Genomic DNA, 22,123 nt, shown 5'->3' with positions numbered 1-22,123 from the left:
CATCTGTTCATGGTAAAAGCTTATAGAATGGTAAAAACTTGGAATGAAGGGACTATCCTCCATGTACCAAGAAGAGCATCTTAAATTCCCCTTTGTTCTCCCATTTTCTTCTCTGCTTTTCTGTTACCTCATTTTAGATCATTTTTGTCTTTCTGTTCCATTCTCCTTTTCTAGTTCTTAATAGCTTGTTTCCTTAAAAATTAAAAATGCATACCCACTAAAAAGCAATAAATTTCCCAATACATTTACCCTAAGTATTTGTATGTGCTTTTAAATGATCTTAGAGCATATGTAAACCATGTATACTTTAGCTTTTTTTAAAAAATGAAAATACATTTTAAGAAATTTCAGACTTACAGAAAAGTTGACAAAATAGTATGGTGAGTTCTCACCTTTACCTATATAATATCTTATATAATTATTGAACTAGATCAAAATCAGGAAATTGACATTAGTATAACACTGCTAACCAGTCAATATGCAGACTTTGTTAACACCTTTCCTGCTTTCTACTAATCTCCTTTTCTGTTCCAGGATCCACTCTAGAATCCCAGATCACATTTAGTTGTTATATCACCTTAGTCTCTGTGTGGTTAACTGCCTGACTGTCCACTTGAGCGGGAAAACCCAGCTGAACTGAGCCAGCATGGTTCTGGGCACGGAAGATCACTTTAAGTAGGATCGTTGGAAAGGCATAAAATGGAGAATGGGAGGGAAGGATTTCAGCTGCTCTTCCTTGAAGGAGCTTCGTTGCAACTGCTTTTCCTGAGGAGTTTCAGTGGTTTCTCTTATAAAAGAGCTTTGGCTATTTTCTTTTTTCGAGAGAGCTTCAATCTTTCTCCTCTCATAGACATTGCTTTCTGGGTTCCAGGGCAGATCCTTTGGCCTTCTGGCACAGATCCTTCAGCTTTTCCACTGGCTAGGATGGCATAAGTGATGGGTCCACAGAAATACAAAACTCTGAGTCAGAGGGAGAAAGAAAGTGGAATTCAGCCCTAACACTGGAGAAGGGCTGTGCAGCAGAGAAACGAGGGCTGCTAGGAACTGGCCAGGTGAAGGCAGCAAGGCAGAAAGAGGCAAGAGCTGCGGAGAGAGCCACAGGCAAATGTTTAAGAGAACATTCAGCTTGTTCACATTACCAGGTGGTGAGAGATAAGGCTGGAATAAAAAAGCAATCATGAGATTATGAAGTCCTCTTACCATACTGAGGAATTTGGACTTAATTCTAGAGAAAATAGGGATTTCTCTGAAGGAAAACTAGGCCAAGAGGGCTCTTCCTGCACACTCTGAAATACTGTATGGAAAATGAGAGGAAAGACAAGAGAGAGGGAGAGAACAGACTTCTGACATGAAGCAAATAGCACAGTGGTGGCCCTAAGTACACCAGTGACGGTGGAACAGAGAGCTCGGCACCTGAATGGGTGTCAGCTCTGTCCCGAGACAGGAACTACAAAGAGACTGTGATGCAGATTAGGACATCAGTTTCTGAACATGAGGAGCGGAAAGTGCTCACGTCACATTTAAGGGGAAGAGGGAGTGGGATGTATGGGTCCAGCCCTTGGGAGAGGCAGATGTGGGAAGGATTCCGATGTGGAAGTCATCAGCATACAGAAAGTAGCTAATGACAGACATTAACCTTCCAGGAAGCAAGAGAGCCAAGGACAGAACCTGAGTGCTGGCTGAGCAGAGAGGGAGGGGAGGGGGTCACAAAGAGGCTGACATCACAGCACTTGAGGGGACCTCATTCAGGACAGGGCCTGCGCTGCTCCAAGATGGTGAAAGATAATGCAGTGGATGATTTCACACAAGCTGGATTTGGAAAGGAACAGAGAAATGGCAACGGCTACTCAGAGTCCTGGGACACAGGTGAACATATGTAGCACAGAAGGAAAAGGGGAGATGTGGCTGAGTGTGGGCGCTGTGTCAAGTCCAGGAAAGGGACCGGGGCCACAGATGGCATGGAAAGGCATGAGGCAGGTGGACCTGTGGTTCACAGGGAGACCACGTCTCATTTAGATTCCTTAAGAAAGCCAGCAATCTGATTAGATCCGCTCCAGCATGAGCGCGGTACCAAGCCTCATCTGTAGGGTGCAAACCCAGGTGCCCAGGACCCTTTTCCTCCTGTCAGCCTTGTTATCAAGCTGACCATCCCAGCAAGGTGCTCACAAACTGGGGAGTTAGCGCCTCATTACACAGTTATTCTTCTTAGGTTCTTACACTGTGGCCATTTATACAGCAACGAATATTTGTTTTTACAGTATTTCTTGCTTTTACAGTATTTCTTTGGAAAAACATGTCTTTATTTGTCAAAGGTCCATTCTTCAACAATACAAGTCAACTTAGAGTCTTTCATATGAAAGTTTTGTCTTTAGATTAATAACATGTATCTTACAACATTTTGAAAAAATGCGTGGATACTAAGTCTCTTTTTTAAAAGATAAAACACTCTGATACTAACCAGAACTATAAAAATAGCAAACAAGCACTGTCATTTGAAAGGCAGTAATTCTTTTATGTCGACCTTCTAGTTTCTTTTTGTAGATTTTTAATGTTTTCTCCAGCAGCTGTTATTTTTATTTTATTTTAAAAATTTTAGTACATATCTGTAGTACATAATGTTGTCCTTCCTTCTGTGGGTTGGTCCTTTTACACAGCACACTTTGACTTCTTTTTTCATCCCCTTTCCCTCCCATCCTATCTCTTGACCTTCCTATGGGAGAAAGATTCATCTCTTTATTCCCTATTGTCTACCTTTTATTTATAACTTGGGTTTCTCATATAAGATAAACCATGCAATATTAAAGCTTGTGTGTGGGTTTATTTCACTTAAAATTACAGTCTCACAGTGCATCCTAAACTATGCCTAAATAGTTTTAGAGTTATTACTCTTTACTTTGAAACAAACCAAGCAACTCTTACTTTCTGGAATAAAGGTTCTTATTGTACATTTGATTTTCTTCATCAAATGAGAACTTTAAGGCAGTTACTGCTCTCAAAATTTACTGTCTTCCAGGAAATAAACAGAATAAATATTCACATATATGTGTTATGCAGCTTGAAAAATCTTGCATTGTCACATACACACACATAAACTTAATAAAGTATAGACATCTTTTTTTTTTTTAAATCACTTCTTGTCTTTAACACTTCTTGGTGGCCAACTTAACACTGTGGTGGCATCTTAGTAATGAGAACCCATCTTTCTCACAGGCACGTATCAACATTGTATCTATAAATACGTGAATGTGTGAAGGCCTAAGTGGAATTTGTGATCCATAATGCAGAAATCAACAGACTCCAAGTCTAAGGGAAATAAACCTAAACAGTTATTTAGAGATAAAATTGATCCAGATGGTATCTGCAGGCCACACGGCCTGTGGTTTCTCCCAATCATAAATAAGTGATTGAAATCAGACCCTGGGATGCATTCCCTTCCAGTTTCCACCTTGTACCTGAAGAAATAAATGCCCTATTGCTGCCATCTGAAGGAGTCCTGATTTATTTCCAGCTGTATGTTGGACTCATACTTATAATACATGCCTCATCCAGGTGGGGACCTGACAGGATCAGGACTATGTCCATTTGGGCTCTGCTTTGATGTGTCCTGGGATGCTCTGCTCTGCAAGGCTTCATACAAACCCAAAGCCAGGCTGTTAAAATTGAAGCAGCAACATGCACGTCTTTTCTTCACTGGCAAGGATACCTACAAGCTGGCAGCTCTGGACTCAATACAGAATTTAAAACAATCTCTTCCATCTTCATTCACCAAAAGAAAGAAGTGTGTGTGTGTGTGTGTGTGTGTGTGTGTGTGTGTGTGTGACAGAGAGAGACAGAGAGAGAGACAGAGACAGAGAGAGAGAGAGAGAAAGAGAATGGGAATCAAGAGAAATACCAGAAGAAAATAAACTCTGGAATAATACCATTTTATTGACCACAAGGACTTTGTGAGGAGGAAGTCATTGTCTGGCACCAGTGTATTTTCTCTGGTAACTAATGTGTTAGCTGGTACCTGGATGGCATCCTGTTTCTCTTTAAGTCCCATTTCCCTAAAACTCTATTGGCAACTTGGGTAACACAATCAGTCTTCCTCAGACCAGATGGGCAACTATAGGAACTGCTCAGAAGTAAAGCCACAAGCTGAGGAAGCCTGAAAGCCAGGTGAGTCAGTAAAGGAGGCTATTTCACCTGGAAACGTGCCAGACACTATGGGTAGAGTAGAGGACCCTTAGGACTACCAAGGTGCTTCATAGATGACATCTTTCCTGAGAGCTCACATCCTTAGGAAGCAGGCATTATGGCTCTTTCAGAAATCAAACTAAGCACATGAGATCTAATTAGTACACAGAACCTAGATTTAAAGAGGTTCACCCAACACTAATCTCTGAGCTATTTTCACTTCCCCTTGTTACCTCATCCACTACACTATGCAAATATTTCCATTTGATATCACATCTACATAATAGTTCTACAGCCAGGTATTCATATGTGTTAGATCCAAAGAATTAGTACAAATAATCTTTACCTCGAAAAGAAAGATTATCTCAGCCTTGAGTTCAGTGTTTGGAGAGAGAGGCTGGGTTTGGTTTCAATCTCAAAGGCTGGTGAGGCACTGTAGAAATATTTTTGAGACTGTTATTTTCATCATGGAACTAGCATATAACATTGTCACCTTTCTTCCGGAAGTAACTGACGAGGGCTTTAAAGTAGCCACCAAGAGTTTCTTTAGATAATGTTCTTTTTTATTATTATTATTTTAAAGAGATTAAGGCAAAAGAGGACATAACAAAGCAAATCAGAACAGAACAATGTAAGCAACACAGTATTTCACCACAAGACAACCTGTAATGTCTCTTTCTTTGAAATAGTTAAGCATAACTTCATATATAATAGTATCAAACATAACAAAATAGTATAAAACCATTCAAGAGAATGAAAGTATTACAGGACATCGGATGCACCAAGGAACAAATCATTTTCCACCACAGCGATCACAATAAAACACAAAGTGAGCCCAGCACCACCCAGGGGCCCAGTCCTGTGGCAAACGTGCTCCTCACACCTGCTCCACTGTCCTTGCAGCACCTCCACAGTGTGAGGTGAGGACAAGAGGCTCAGACAGTTAACTGCTTAACATCACACAACAAGCTGAGTGGCAGGAGAGGAACCAGTCCAGGTCCTACTGCCTCACCACTCACACTCCTAAAACTTGACACGGCATCTCCAACTGACTGTGCCAGCCCTGCACTGAAATGCTGCCCTGTGTCAGGACAGAGGAGGGGCAGGAGAGAGTGACCAATATGGGGATGGACAGGGCTGTGGGTGAGCAGCATAACAACAGGTCTGCAACAGAAGCTTTACAATATTCGGGGATGCACCCAGGATGCAAATGAAAAGGATCTCATCTCTTTAACATGTTGTATCTTATTGTATTTTAATATATGTGATAGTATAAACAAAATTTTTTATATGCAAAGAGACAATATAGAAACCGCTGTTCGTTTTCTGTTAGCTGCTTCTAAATACCCTGTAATACTTTCATTCTCTTCAATGGTTTCACACTGTCTTGATGTGTTTGATGCTATAGTATACGAAGTTATACTCAAATATTTCAAGGAAAGAGACACTATGGTAACTACTATTATGTCAGGTTATCTGGTGGTGAAACACTATGATGCTTAAATTGTTCTGTTCTGACCTGTGTTGTTCTGTCCTGTCCTCTTTTATCTCAATCTCCTCTTTTTTTTAAATAATTTTTTATTATTTTTTAATTAAGGGAAACATAAGTTAAAAAATAGCAGGATATATATTACAGTAACTTTTTTGTTTTCCTAGTAACCTGATTTGAACCCCTGTATTGCTCTCTCCATCTTGTTTTGACTGATTTTACTCTATTCTGTTTTGTTTGATAGTATCAAGTTTGAGGGCATAGGCAACCACTTTGAAGGCAATTAGATTCACTATGATGCCCATTATGGTTTGACTATTATCTTCTTTTGAAGTCCTGTAAGGTCTCCAATGTTTAGGTTTTATTGGTTTTGTTCTGTACTATTTTGTTCAATTGTATTATACCTGATGATATAGGCAACTCTTTTTTAGATAGCAAGAGGCATAATGGTAACTATTGTTGATCGCCTGGTATTCTGTTTTTACATCATGTACTATGTCCATCCTTCTGATCTAACTGACTCTGTTTTGCTTTGTCACGTTTGGTTTTATTCTCTTCAAAAAAAAGTAATAAGAACTGTGGGAGTAATAAAACCCAAAATGTATAATTGTTATTGGGAAAAAGAGAGGAAAAGAAAGTGATCTAAAGGACACAACTGCATGTATATTTAAGTATGTAAGATAGAAAACCATATTACTAAGTTTTTGTTGTTGTTTGCAATCTCACTGTTTGAATGTCTACTTTGTATGCTTTAATTTTGTAATTTGAACAAGTATTTCTAAGATGACAATACGTAATCTATTAACTAGTGATTTCTTACTGTATATTTTTTTCTTGAAATTCTGTATTACTTGTACCCTTTTACTGTTTTGGTTTTTTTTTCTCTTTAAATAAGAAAAAAAGGATCTCATCTCCCCCTAAACTAAAACAGAGAAGAGAAAGCTTAAAAGAAGATCATCATCATCATCAAAGCAAGATTCCATAGCATAATGACATATTTTTTAATTGGTAAACTCCAGGGAAGATTTAAAAAGTCTTTCAAAGCTAAAACGAATAAAGCGTAAGTGCGTAAGTCTGGTAAGTGGGCCTCTTATTGGCAGCAACCCAGTGAGCTCCGAGGTCTCAGCGAGCTGCTCTCTCAGGCTCAGTCTGCGGTCAGGCCCATGGGACCCGCTGTGCCAGACACTCACACTTCACCTCGGGACTCAGCTTCAGCACTGGGAGAGATAGCATGGAATCTGCGCTACACTCCACACAGACACCTCTTCTGGTCATCCCACTCAGCACAGGGACCTAGCTGACTGGAAGGGTGGTGCAGCAGCCCCAGGGGACTGGATTGTTCACGAGAGAGCCCATTTTGCACTAGACCACAATAAAAAGTAGCTTTTAAAGTGTTGGAAGAGACACGGACAATGCACATCTTTTTTTTTTTTTTTTTTTTTTGGCGGGAGTGGAGGGCAGTTAAAAGCATCACACTGCCTCCATTTTAAAATGGGGTAGTTATGGAGTGGGCCATAAGAAAGTGCAATCTTCTAATCATTTCTGATAGCAAGTAGCTCAAAGACAGGGTTATTTGCAATGTGGACTTTACTTCCTCGATAAGTGGGGGTGAAAGTTCCTTGTAAAGCAGTTTCAGAAGGATGGCCAAATGGTGATATGAATTAAAATGAAACAAAAGTGACTAATCCTGATAATTAACCCAATTCCAGATCTCAGTACTCTTGACCTTAGTTTAAAGTTGAAGGAGAATGCATAGAGGTCTTAAAAGCATAAATCTAGGTAAATGCCTACACAGATTCTTGCAAATTCTTTATTTGATCATTCTCCACACTTACCGTTCGGATCTTAGTGATGATTCAACATGTCTATAACACTGACAGTATTTTTGATTTACATTGGTAGCCCCATGGGAAACACTCAGGCTGTAGCAATATAACTTCAGGAATTTACTGGACAATAATAATTACACTTAAATCATTCTATTCATTGCATCAAATATGTCATCAAAACAGGCATTTTTTTGGTTTGTAATCAGATGAGCCTATGGGTTTCTGTAGGTTACATGTTTCTAGGTCAGGTTCAGATCCAGAGACGCAATAGGGTACGCAGGTACCTAGGGGAGGCCAATAAATAGAATTTAGGGAAGATGGAATTATGTCCTGTCTGTGTTGGGAGCCGCTGAAGCTGGAAATTGACCACATGTGGCTATGGCATGGCTGTCCCCAAAACAAAGAGCACTTGGGGCAGGCCACATAAAGAAGTTGCTTCAACCCAGAAAAATACCAAGCCCCTAGATAATCCAAGCAATAGGTTTCTAGGTAGCAGGGTTGCAATTGACACCATCCTTCTGAGTATATAAATAAACATGCTACATTGATTAAGCAGTTCCTTTTCTCCCATTGGGAGAGGAAGGGCTCCACCTGACTCCAGCTTTCTCTCTTTTTTATTTTCTCATCCTCTCATGGTCCTTCACCCCAAGAGTCTCAAGAGCCGCATGGGTTGTGTCATGTCTGCACACTGAAGCTGCCATTACATGGTATATTTTTGGAGAAGCACAATAAATGAATATTTCCTTTTCACTTGAGAAGTTGTTTTTAGTTTTACACAGCCCTAGGTATGAGCACGGTGTCTACCACATTAATGATGAGAATCGATCTTTCTCCTTGGTATACAGCCCTGCTGTGTCTGAAATGTGAGACCCCAACACTTGCTGCAAAACAGCAAAGACTGCCATAGAGGTGGCGTCTCTGTGGAACAGTGTGAGGAGACGCAGAGCGCAACACTGGGCCCCTGCAGCACTGGAAGCTAAAGCTGTCCCAGGAACCAGACATCCCCAGTCCTAAAGGGGATGGGCAGGGGCTGGCAAGTATTTGTTTTTTATTTCCACTGAAGCCGGGGCAAAAGGAAATGAGCTTAGAGCACTCCCTTAAAAAGGAAGGGAAAAAAATATTCCTGAGGCAAAGGCTGGTGAGATAATGGAACATAATTGAGGTGGTGGAAGCCTGTCCCTAGAGACGCTTAAGGGTAGACATCCATCATTTAGGGGTGGTTTTAGATACCAAGGGGCCAGCTGTATTAGCACAAGTCTTTTAGATTTATCTTCCAGCCTGAACATACTATTGCTTAATTTAACACACAGTTCCCTTGGTGCATCCACCCAAGCTGTGATGCACAGTGGGGGAAGTGGCGCTGTCTTCTGACCTCGCTTGGATAACACACCACTCAGAACACCTGAACCACAGCCTGTGCCTGTGAGCACTCACCTTACAACAGGTAATGCATGTGGACTTCACAGAGCTACAGCACCAAGTCTGGACCATGCTCTTCACCAATGAAAAGGACTGTAAAATGTTTTCACTTAGAAAGGGATGCAGTCAAATTGTAATATGATAGGAGATGGAAGTAATTTTCATTTTCTTGTTCTCACCCAGCATTATGTAGCATAACAGGCAGACTGATTTGGAGAGGATCTAGTTTTTCTATACACTGTCAGTGCCAGGAGAGAGATTATACTGCACACACACGCCCCACTGAGCATCTTCCATCAGAGATAGGGTGCTTAGAGCTAAGGGTGAGAGATGCTGCCCCTACCCTCAAGAAGCCAAAGCAGGGCTGGACTATGGAACAGATCTCCACTGCAGCACAACCCTAGATCCAGTGTGCTGGGCAAACCTGGGCAAAGCTATGCCTATGACTGCAGGGGAGAAGGTGCAGGGACGGCCACAGACAGTGCAGGAGCTGTTGAGGACTACAGAAGTCAGCCCACTGGAGCAGACAAAGTGGATGAGGAGCAGCTTACCGGGGCCAAGGCGACCTGAGGTCAAGGGGAGGGCACGGGTCCTTCCGGGTCCTGTGGACAGAGGAGAATGGCAGCACCTCACATTCCTGGCAGCAACTAAAGGGAAGAGGCTGGAGATACAGAAGCCGGATCAAGAAGGGACGCACGAGTCATGGCAGGTGATGAGGAATTTGCTGGGGGCAGGGAAGGATGCTAAGCTCTGAAGGGACATGAATGGATCACATGTGTCACCAAGCAGGAGAAAGAGTCTGGCTGGCAGCGTGTTTGGCCGGGACTCCTCAGTACATGGATAGTGGCTGGGTCAGGTGGGCGCCTGAGTAATCACCAGGCTATTAAGTCTCCTGGGCCCAAATCAAGGGCCTGTTTTTATTGGGTTAGGTTGCTGTCTAAAGTTCCAGCGGGGCAAGCCAGTGCATTCTGCTCTGTGCCCAGCAGCTAAATGATGAGATCATGATACAGTAGGCAGCTCTTGGCATTTATTTCTTAAAGAAAAAACCTTACGGATGGCCAATTCCATTCTTAATGAGCATCTTATATCACTTCTTATATCACTTGGACCCTCCAGACACCAAGAATTTAAAAATAAAATGTCAAGAGCAGCAGACTTCTACTTTATCATCGTCAGATTTCTTGCGGTTTCTGAGCAATTATCACAGCACTTCACCCACCAGCCATGCGATGTTTATTCCCGATCTCCTACGGACACACAGACATTTAGGAAATCAACTTCGAAGATTAGCGTGGCCACTGGGGACAATTCTCTTACCGAGGATCATTTTCACCAAAAGCAGGCGGCAGCATTATGAATCATCTGTGACCACTTATGCTGGAGCTGAATACATTAAACTTTAGTGGTTTCGGCACGAGAAGCACTCGTAAGTCTGCACATCAAGGCACTCATGTGCTGGGCCTAATTGTACTTAGACAAAAGGCAGGAATGCATGGCAGCCAGCTACATTTTGCTGTGAAATTAAAATCATGAATCTCTAATCACAAGTGAATTTCTTTTTTAAAATTCATTATTCATGATCTCATTCTCATTAAATTATTCATCTTCTTAAATGCTAGTGCTGTGACCTTTTCAACTTTTCCACTCCACTTATTGATAAATGCCTGACAGCGGAGCAGTCTTGGGCTTTGAATTTAATAAAATGCTTCTTCAATGTGCTGCTGGCTTCCGCCTACAGTTATCCTGGGTTGTGTAGGCAGCCTGGCTACTCAAGGTTAAAACTGTCACCTTTCACTGGGTCTAAGAGTTACTAACAGGTTCATTAAAAAAGGCCTCTTTCAAGAATGTTCCTTTCCAATAAGCCTAAGTTGGGAAACAAGGTTTCCTGTGACCTGTCCCCACCCTGTCCACCTTACCAGTACCACCGGATGTCACTGTCCTCACACAATCTGCCTTCTTCCTACTTCCTGGAGTCCCTGGCCTGTCCTGTTCCTGCCTCTGGAATGCGACATCACCCATAGTCCACCACGGCTCCCCCGCTGCCAGGCTCCCTTCTTCCCCAGCCCTGCGCTCCTCCCCTCACAACCTGCTTACTGCCTGTGCATTACTCACCACCATTTATAATCATCTTGTGTGTGTGCTGTTTCCTGCCCCACTAGGATGGATGCTTTATTATGGCAGAGTCTTTGTCTGTTTTGTTCATCTTGTACACCCACCTTAGTATGGGAAGGAGCACAAAGTAGGAACTCAACAAAGACTCATGAATAAATGAACCTTCAACTCCGAGAGATGATGATGAAAGTGAATTCCCTGAAATCACCTTTTCAGTTACTTAAGTTCAGCCTGTTCCCAGCTCACCTCAGTTCTGTGAACTGACTCCATAAACCACAAAAGAGATGTATCCAAGCCATCTTTGGGGCCACAGCCATAACCCACAACTTGGGATGTGGGACAGAAGGTTAAAAACAGCCTCTCATTGACACAAGGGCTCTGACATCCTAACAGCTGCAGGTAAGGAAAGAATTGAAGTTCAGGGGGACAGATTGTAAAGTGACCTGTTTCTCTTCAGCACCCTGCAATCCCCAGAGCACACCCCAAGGCAAGTGTAGGATCGCGGAAGAAGAGAAGCCAGGACAGCCTGCAACACTGTTGATGCAAGGGGACTCGGGAGGCCTGCACAAGCCCCAGTGTGCCCTGTGCACACTGAGCCCACTGCTTGGGTAGAGAAGGACAGAAGGAGACCTTCACCCAGGACCGCCCTCATCAGCTGTCATGGCCACACCACCACTACTGCCTCCTTCGCTCAAAACTCCTCTAACAAACCGTGAACCAGACCATTTTATCCAAAGGACTGGGCAGAGGAGTGAAAGGAGTGACCCTGAGGGTAAGTCTGTGAGTCACTGACACACATTTCACAGTAAGAACCAGTCTGATGGGTGCATTTATGTTTTCTCAATGAAGTGATGGCTTTGGCTAGCGCACAATGTATTATTATAATAGGGAACCTTAGATTTGGATGTTTAATATGAGTTAATGATGATGAGCTTTTATGTAACTTAAAAAGCCACTCAAATTGGAATGGTGCAAAATTGCTAGACATTCTTGGCAAAGGCAAATGAAAAATGCAAAAGATCTTCAGATAAGCAGTCCAATTAGGTACCTTTGGATTATGACAGATGACTTTACAAGCTTCCAAGACAGGTTTATCATAGTATTTTTCTGAATACTAGTATGTGCTTCATAACACATCTTCAAAATATTATTGTTGGCATGTGTAGGAGACTTAAGCTAGGGAGAGGAAAGGTAACTGGTCTTGTTACAAAAATCCATGCCTAAGATGACAAGGGCTCAGAAAAGAGCGCTTAAGTAAATACTTGCTGAATAACTGATGAGCCAGATGAAGATTAGAAAACTGGAAAAATTTGCATCTCAATTCCGAGTCCCACATACAACCCCTTCAGAGCAGGCAGGTCTTCCTGGGGACTGGCTTGAACTTCTCCCCACTCATTAAATCAAGCCTATGGGTGTCTCCTGAGGTCATTCAGACTGCCCTGCTGTACCTCCTGTCGCTAGTGTGGCAATATAATTCACAGAGGAGGCATTATGTTAGACTTCAGCACTCCGTGATGTTCTCAGATTCCCTCCAAGGACTCCAGTCAGCTGACGCCTTGAAAGTCATTTTCCTGGCACCTTGAGATGAATTTAGTGCCACCTCCTCAAATGTGAACAACTCCTAGGTCATCCTATTATGCCACTTAGCCTCTGACCAGCACACCTTTAAAATAGATTTATTTAGGCTATAAACAGACAGAACAGTGCTTCTGTCTTTAGATATATTAGGCTAAAACAGCTGGGAAAACAAAATTCTGATTTTCTAATGCTAAAATCTAGAGGCTAACTTGAGAAACAGCATGAAGAGGTCTATCAAATTCTAATATAGACAAACTTAGATGATGTTTTATAATCTACTAAAAAAATCAAAAGAAGCAAAATTTCAAAGTGGGAACACTCTTGAGGGTCTATCATCTCTGTTTCATGTGAGGTTCAATTAAATACTGTAGTAGGTATTTCATGACTTAAATTAGAAAATAGGTCCTGACAGGGGACATATTCCATTAGCACACTGGAGTACAAATTTACTTTCTGGTAATAAACTCACTCACTCCTTGCTGTTGTCCTGAAAGATACTTGTTGTCTGGTGAATTTTTGTAGCTTAAGAATTAACCCAAAGTTAGGTTGCTCTAAAGAAAATCACTTAGTGACCCTGATGATCCAAGTATGTGCTATTATTTAACATTGCACCCTGCCAAGTGTTATCAGCTGTATAAACAAAAAGAGTGATCATGCATTTTTGTACCCATGCAGAGCTTTCTGTACTCATTTAGAATATAGAAGAGTAGAGAAACAGTGTAATGCTAAGTGCTGATGAGAAGTACTGGCAGGAAGTGATCGGTTGAAGCACAATGTTATTTAATCTCTTGGGATTAGTCAGAAAAGGGTCAAACATTCTGGGAGAATTCCTGCAGGAAAAACGGACGTGAGATAAGCACTTGAGGTCAGCAAGGACAAAACTGAATTCAGGCTTTTCCTCCCTCAAACTCTGTCCCCTACTAGAGGCTCCCCAGTGACCAGCAATCCAGTTGCTCTCCCCAAGGCCTCTTTTTCCTTCAACCCTTGTCTCCAAGCAACTCCCAAATCTGCTGATCTTACATCCCAAGGAAGTTCTTATACCCGTCAACTCCTCTTTAGCTCCACTGCCACTTCCCAGATCTGAGGCACCTTCCTCTCTGGCCCTCACAGTATTTATCTCATTTTGTAACTGGATATCTGTATTACTGCATCACGAAGTGACAAAATAGGCCCCTGATGGCAGGGACGAGGTCTGTTTTTCTGCTCATTGTAACTTTTCCATTGCTGACTCAGACACTGGAACATAAGGAATAAGAAAAGCTGGTCTAACAGGACCTCAGGAAAAAAAGGAAGATGCCCAGCATGCACAAGGTCCCAGGTTCTGTTCCTAGCACTAAAAAAAACCCACAAGAAAGAAAGAAAGATAAAGAGTAGTGGAAGAGGCACAAGGAAGGTCCCCAGAGTGTTCCTGTCATGGTCCTCTGAAGAGAAAGGAGACAGCTGATGCACTGCTTACACTTGCTCTTCCCTAAATCAAACAAGCTGAGCAGCACAGAAATGTTATTTCCCTTAGAGATAAAGAATGAATACATAAAGAAGCGCTCCCAGCTCTGCAGGGCTCACAGGTGAAAGAGGTCCCTCCTGTCTGCCCTCCCCATGCTCCCTGGCTGACCTGGGAATCCTGCCCGCTCTGGGCAACCAGCAGCTACTTCTCACAGTTTCCCTCCTGCTCATTCCTTGGCTGCCTCTCCTCAATTACCGACATGGGTTCCTGCCCTCCTCCCTGACCTCTAGGCTTTGGAAGGCTCAGCTTAGACCACGTCCCTCAATTCTCTTCTCTTCCCAACTATGAAAGCCACCCAGTTATGGACACCGTGAGCAGGCCAGTGTGTCTGCATCTGTCCCCTGTGCTCCAGGCCACCAACATCCACAATGGGGGCAAACCTGGCTTCTCAGAGGAGCACAGCCAATCCTGAGCCTTTGACTCTGCAGTACCCCCGACACACGCGTGTACACACACACGCACACTGCTCTTCCTCAACCCTGGACTGCCAAGCTTCACCCACACTGAGGCCCACCTCATAACCAAAGTCTGTATTCCAGGAGTCACCTTTGCTTCTTCTCTGTACCTCATCCCCTGTATGCAACCCTTCACCCAGTCCTATGAACCTGGGCCTCTCCAATATGCTCAGATCTTTCTATCTTTATTTGCTGCCACAAACTTCTGTAAGTCCTTAGCAGGCCCTGCTTTCAGTTGAGCTGTTTTCCAAAACACTTCCCACACCGTAGCTATGGTAGTTTTGAAAGCACAGACCAGATCAAGTTATTTTTTTGCTTATGACTAGCTGTCAGTTTCTGACTACTGGTTAATAACTTTGAGATGTGTGGAACAGTTCAGGATCTAGTTCCTCCTGCCAACTCTCTCATTAAAATTGGGAAGTCTTCTATGAAGAGAAGGATGAGAAATGAAGAAGTAAGGGAATGGCATTCCAAGATGAGGGTTAAAATTTAAAGGTCTGGAGAGATTAATGAGGTTGGAGCAGTCAAGACATGTCGCTTCCTGGTTTGACTAGGGGTAAAGACAGAACCACACAGTATTCTTTGCATCACACAGGTGCTGCCACCATGAATCCCTTCAACTCTCTGTTTCAATACACTTAATACAACTTGCAATTTGAAAAGGTTTCACTATATAGCCCAGGCTGGCCTCAACTTGCAGCAATCCTCCTGCCTCGGCCTCCTGAGCACTGAAATTATAGGCATGTGCCTTGATGCCCAACTGAGAATTTGTAATTGTCTGGTTTAGTTGTATACTTTTTCATTATCTTGGTTCCTCCATGGGAATGTAAGATCCAGGAGGACAAGAATTCTGTCTCTCATAAGGTATCCTATCCCAATGCCCAGCACAGTGTCTGACAAAGTGGTATTTTTATACCATCTCTTAAAAAAAATTGTCCTATTCCATGAATATATTTTTTCGCCTTTTAAGGACCTTTATGTGTTAGTTATATTCCTAATGGTGCTCTCTTCGCCAAAAGATGAAGTGATTACAGATGCTATTTAGCTTCATTCCAAATTTGTATTTAAGATGCCATAGTATAACTGTGTAATTTATAAGTCTGGAGGGGAACTAAAATAGGACAGCTAATACAATGACATGAATAGTCAGGCAGCATTATTGAAACAAGAGAATTAGCAAAGTTTAGACATGGGAAAGGGCTATCACAAAAAAGACAGGTGACAGGTGAAGGAGTAAGAGGTCTCCGAGAAAACAGGAAGTAGGAGAAGATACAGTCCACTTATCAGTGGCCCTGGGCTATCCATGCATGGCAGCCACTAAGCTGGGTACACAGCAGTGAGTGACACGGACAGGGTCCCCTATTTGTGAAACGCAGAGAGTAACGGGGAAATAGCAAAAAATGCCAGATGTAGGTAAAATTGTGAATTATAGTTCAGCACAAAGAAAACACCCAGGAGATCATGAGATTCTTGGGTCACTGTAGGCCTCTCACAGGCAAGTGGCTGAGACTGAGGCCTGAATCATATGCTGAAAAAGTGGGCAGGGGCTCAGCTCAATGCAAATCAACTCTGTAGGACCTGCTAGGCACTGTCTGCGTCCCAGTGACTTCAGTTCTAGAGACAGGGAGGATGAAAACCAAATGTCCACCCCTGTGATGTCACAGTTCGGCAAACTGACATGAACAAGCTTTAGGTATCCAAGAGTGGCTGATATAAATCATAAAAGGTAAGAATAAACTCAAAGACATGACAAAAACAGGAAAATTGTTTCTATGGTGCAAAGTGTTTTAATGATCACTACAGATAACTGACAAAATTTATTTATTTGGGACATTCAAGAATTGTTTTAACTTTTTTTCTCAAAACTGAACAAATTATTTGATCAGAAAACTTGAAAAACTCTAGAGCCCCAGTAATATTAACAATAACAAACTAACCTAATATTATATAACTGAACATCTAGAATTATTTTAACTAGTCACATATGCAGTCTGTCTCAAATAATAATATGAGCCATTTTCTCTTCACTGAATGAAAAGGCAAAGAATAGGTTTTGGTCTAAGAAAGACACAGGCACAAATGGTAAATAACACAGCACATCCCCCTTCTCCAGATCTACTTCTTACACTGCACCTTTTAGTGTCTGAGCTCTATTTCCCTATGAGATGCCCCTGCCAGAAGCCAGTGCCCAAGTTGCTTGGTCAGAGGAGCTCCACACATTTTGTCTTGGGGTCTCAGTCTCAGCTTGGTATATGGTATGATTTTCAATAAAAATAATAAATTAACTATGTAATTTATAGCTTTTTAATATCTGTTAATAAAGGAAGTGTAACAAAGTTATCACAGTCTGGCATTTTATCTAATTTGGAGAGGAAGGATCTTTAAAAAAACAGATGAAAACATGAAGTAATTTATTTGCACAAGCGCACAGTCACGTATGCTGAGTAAAATGTTTTCACAGTGTGCTGCATCAAATTTTGTGTTTGCTTTCCAGTGAAACCTGGACAGGCATCTGCGGCCAAACCCCACCACCTCCCCCACAGCCTGCCACCCTCACTGGACTCTCACAAGCACCATGTATTTGCCACTTGTTTCACAATTATTGTTACTTCCAGTAACAATAATTTTTACCAAGTGCCAACCTATCTTAATGCAGCCAACATGCAAACACCTGCGCTGAGTAAAACCATGCTATTGGTATTGGCCTAAGTCAGGGCTTCTGAGAGCTATAGCAACATCACTGCTTTTGGTCACACTTTCCACGTGACCCTGAAGCAGGGCTCAGAAAGCTGCAAGGAATGCAAAGTCTTAGCTAACCAAAAAACTTTTAAATAAAAAATTAAACCTTTAAAAACAAAAGGCTACATTTTAAAGGCATACCTGAGGGAGACATACTGTACAGAGGAACAGGAAAAAAAACCACATTAAATTGCTGGAATAGGATATTCGTATACACTGAGAGCCACCAGAAACAAGAGAGTTGGTTTTCGCTTTAATTTTTGCTGTCCACACTCTATATAAACCAGAAGGGTTTGATTATTCCAACAATTTGTTCCTTAAAACAACAGACATGCTTTGTTAAGAAGTGTGGTATGGAGAAAATTTTTTTAAGCCCTGGCAGCTTGGGGCTGTCTTCATTGGGCTCGATGAGTCCCACAGAATGTCATCTCTGCTTGTCACAGCTGTGAGTGTCCAGAAGCAGAGCCTTCCTATTTTTGGCCAGTTACACTGATCAGAATTAAAAATGACTAAACCATAGGAATGGGCCAAACTGTTGGTCTGCCTCAGATATATGTAGATATATCATTATGCATGTATTTAGAGCTTTACTGAAGATGACATGATAAACACAAGCCTTAATGACTGCCTGACACAAGAACTAGACTGATGAACTGCTCTGAAGCAATTAAAATACTCCAAGCCCTTTATCAATCTAATGCAAAATGAAAAAATTAATACAACTTTAATAAGATTCATGAATTTACAATGAAAATAAAGAATAGATTCATTTTGTATTATTGAAAATCAAATTCCTCGGAGACAGCCTCTGGGAATAGAAAGTGAGAGGAAAAAAACAGGAAGTATACATAAACATCCCTTATTTAATGACTGAGTTATGATCTTGCAACTAGATTGTTAAGTGAACTGGTCACTAAATGAGGAACTGTATATAGTATGTACATTACAATACTCAGAAGAAACATTCAACTTGATAACTTTGCTTTTTTTGCTTAGTTTTTACATGCAGTGCTGTAACATATAACAATATAAAACTATACTCTGTATAGTTCAATGAGCAAAAATTACAGTACTATATAAATAAGATGTACTACACAAAATAAAGACACTGAGGTTCTAAAAACAAGATGTACAGAACTGTACCAAAAAAGATGAGTTATAAGTCTAAGTGCTGGTCATAAGTCTGAAAAGCCAGCTTCAGTTGTAAGTAGGAAAAACCTTTAAACAGGTAGGTTATTAAATGAAGTAGATCTGTACTTGTTACAAATTTGAGGTGAGCCAAAAAAACTTGACTACTGAAGACATATCCACTGAGGTAGCAAAACCATAGGAATGGGCCAAACTCTCGGGTTAAGAGTTTGGGGGAGAAATCTAGGGGTGGGAGTTACATGTTTATAGTTCATCAGTACAAATCTCTTCATAGTTTTGTTTTTATTGCTAGTAATTGTTGGAATACATATTTTTTTCATCAGAATATTTGAAAGCAAAGAAGACCCAAGTGTCAGTAGGATACATGAGGAAAGTTCTGTTTAATGAGTTCCAGGCCTCAGAGATAACAGCCTGACTCAGAGCCCCAAGATTTCTAAGGCACTCTTTCTTTTACCCAAAATGTGCATTCTTTGATGATACTAAAAATTGTACAGTTAGGGCCTTCCTGTAATATTTCACATGAAAGTAGTCCAATATTAAGATAGCTCATATTTACTACTAATTGAAGATAAACAATTGGCATTCACAGACTTGTGATTGACTGAATACCTTCAGAAACAGGAATAGTGCTGTTTTTTAAAAGTTACTTAATTATTCTCTGCTTTCAGTGGAGTTTTTTCCAAATTATCTTCAGACTCTTGAACATCAGAGTAGCATAAGTATCTGTAGGAAGAGGCTTCCCTCAGCTCCTGGGGTTCTGTTCCTGCATTAATCCCACTTCCAAAATGCTGCCCTTAGGTCATCCTATGGTAATTAGTTTCCAGCCCATATGTCTATCAGTAAGTGTTTGCTAAGTACACATGAGGAGAATGTTACTGTATTCGGCCTCTGACAGCAGACTTTTTCCTATGTTCCTCCTAATTGCTTCTCCCATCTAATCCAACTCTAATCCTGGGTTCCAGTATTCTTGTACTAATCTCCGTTCATCCATCAGCAGTTCTAAGATCTTGCCTTAATCTTCATCCTGCACGCCATCACCAGATCAGTATTTCACTATAGTGAAGCAAAGTCCTTGAACTCAGGAACCTGTTGTCGCTCCTGTTACCATCTGCACGAAACTCCACTTCTTCTCCCATACCTCTCCCAGCTGACTTTTTGGTCTAAACCCCAACCAGCTGACTACTACTGATTCCATCTGTGGTGTCAGCCACCACCCTTCCTAAAAGTCTAAAATTATACCTACTTCAAGGGACTTATCCTCCTTATAAAAAGCTTTACTGTGTCATTCCAAATTATATGGGGGATGTAGCTCAGTGGCACAGCACCTGCCTGACAAGCGCAAGCAAGGTCTGAGTTTGATTCCTGGTACCAAAACAAAACTATAGTAGGCCAGGGTCAATTTCCCAGTTTTGGTTGTGTACCAGAGTTACGTAAGATGTCACCATTAAAGATAAAAGGAGAAAGGGATCCTACGTATTATTTTTATATCTTTCTGTGAATCTGTAATTATTTCTCAATAAAAAGTTTTAAAATTATATACTGGACATCAACCAAATATGTGTTTTGTGACACAATTTGGGTAATGAAGTCTGAAAGAGAAATACAGTATGATCTTTGAAATCGTCTACCTGGGGATGAGAGATGGAATCAGATGTTAAACAAGGGCACCCTGTGATAAGAACTGGGATAGCCAAAAGCCTTGGGGACCATAACACAGAGGACAGAGTGGACAGCAGCACAGAGAGGCTCAGGTACCGCTCTGTGGGACACTCTTTCTGGGAGTCTTTCTGAGAGTCTCTGTGGGACACCCTTTCAGCTGGCCTTCAGAGATCATGGTGCTCTACTACTAGGCTACAACTGCCTAACCAAGCAAGGGAACTTGTCAGAAGTACATAAACTGGAAGCTGGAAACACACCGGGGAAGCAGCAGGAGAATCAGTAAAAGGCAGAAGGAAGAAAATGTAGCAGATATATCGAGAAAGAGGGTGTGGGGGCTACTTAGTAAAGAACACTATTTCAAGTGTAAGACTTTCCATTTAATCCAGTAGGTAACACCAAAATGTAAAGCCTTAGAAAGCACAGATGTAACATAACCCAATCTCCCCCGCTGCCAAACCCCTTGGTCTTTCTGAGACAGGGTTTTGCTATGCAGTTCAGGCTGACTTGAATTCACTTTGGAGCCCAGGCTGGCCTTGAACTGATAGCGATCCTCTTGCTTCAGCCTCCTGAGTGCTGAGATTACGTTTGTGTGCCAGCATGCCTGGGCTGGATCTGTCTTTTTTCAGGAGATTCATACTCAGGAAGTATAAATTCATAACAATGTACATAGCATTTAGCTGTAAGAGTATTCACTAAATAATTGTGATCACTGGGACTTTCTAAATTTGTACAAAGAACATTTTATCTTTCTACTATAATGAGTGGTTTTTAACAATTCTTGACATATAATTCACATATCGTATAACTTACTCTTAAAATGTAAACTCAATATTTCTTAGTCTATTCATAGTTCTAAACCTGTCACCCATCAGCTAATTTCAGAATATGAGCTATCATTCCCCACCACCCACCTCTCAGTCCTAGGCAGCCACTAATATACTTCCTGTCCCCACAAATTTGCTGATTCTGGAAATTTCATAGGAAGGAATTATATAATGTGGGCCTGTCATGACTGGTTTCTTTCACAGAGCATGAGTTTTTAGCAGTACACCCACTCTGTAGCACGTACCAATACTTCTTTTTGCTACAGACCATTGCATTGCATAGATACAGCATATTTATTTACTCAGTCATCCCTTGATGAATGTTTACAGTATTTCTACTTTTTGACTACAATTCTGCTATGAACACTTATGAGTTCTTTTTTATTGCAATACTAAAAATAAAGGAGGGATCTTAAGGAGATTATTGGCAGGTCATCTGAATGAGAGATATGGGGGAGGCACTAGCAGTGTGGACAGTAAAAAGATACCCTTGGGAGCTCCCATGATCAGGTCTCAGTGACGCCACAGGGGAATAAGGGAAGCAGGGAGTGCAGGGTGTTCCTGAGGCCCTGGGCTGGACAAAGGGTAATGTCCAGCCACCATGATGGGACACCCAGGATAGATGAATCTTTCTTAAGTGCATGGAACTAGAGAGGTTTTGGGGGTTTGGTGGGGACACGTGGAGCCTGGAAGAAAAACTGGCAGGAGACTATACACCTACGAGTTCATGGCTGTCAGATGGCAGTTGGATGAGGCTACCAGGGACTCAACAAGAAGGAACACCGATACTCAGGCCAGAAAAGGCAACAAGAAGCCACAAAGCAGACTAGTTAAGACAGGGACCATTAACAAAATTAGGAAAGAGGCCAAGGAAGGAGAGTGCTCTAAGAAAGCAGCAGTTTCATTATAAACAAAGCTGATGAAGGTGACATGCAGACAGAATCTTGCACAACATACCCGGTGCTCAGCAAAGAGCTGCAGGGCCTCACCAGCTGTATACTTCCTGCAGGGAATCCTGGCAGGACCTGGGTGAGTTTACCAGAGCTGAAATGCAAACAATCTCCATGTACATTGACCACTGCCCTACAATAACTCACTTCCTTTTGAGAAAAATTAGTTTTCCTGATTTATGTAAACCAGACACTGCTACCTCCTTATCACCCTTGTGGTACAATTATATAGTTGTTTTC

The 22,123-nt window shown here is 41.7% G+C and overlaps 1 protein-coding gene across 17 annotated transcripts in view; it reads right to left on the bottom strand.

Moving 5' to 3' along the window:
* Positions 1 to 22,123, bottom strand: part of Bbs9 (Bardet-Biedl syndrome 9) — a 395,959-nt gene that overhangs the window by 28,213 nt on the left and 345,623 nt on the right. For 10 of the 17 annotated variants that reach the window (XM_063233878.1, XM_063233880.1, XM_063233877.1 and 7 more), the window contains one exon: positions 9,465 to 9,515. The exons of the other annotated variants lie outside the window; for them this stretch is intronic. In XM_063233878.1, the coding sequence (XP_063089948.1) occupies positions 9,465 to 9,515 (51 nt within the window). The remainder of the gene's footprint in view (positions 1 to 9,464; positions 9,516 to 22,123) is intronic. 17 annotated transcript variants of the gene reach the window in all.

This window comes from Cavia porcellus, unplaced genomic scaffold (assembly GCF_034190915.1).
Source record: "Cavia porcellus strain 051 isolate PalLab524CR breed Dunkin Hartley unplaced genomic scaffold, mCavPor4.1 scaffold_23, whole genome shotgun sequence".
In the NCBI taxonomy this organism is placed as follows: Eukaryota; Metazoa; Chordata; class Mammalia; order Rodentia; family Caviidae; genus Cavia; species Cavia porcellus.
The sequence above is the reverse complement of the archived record's forward strand: the minus strand, read 5'-3'. Positions and strand labels throughout refer to the sequence as shown.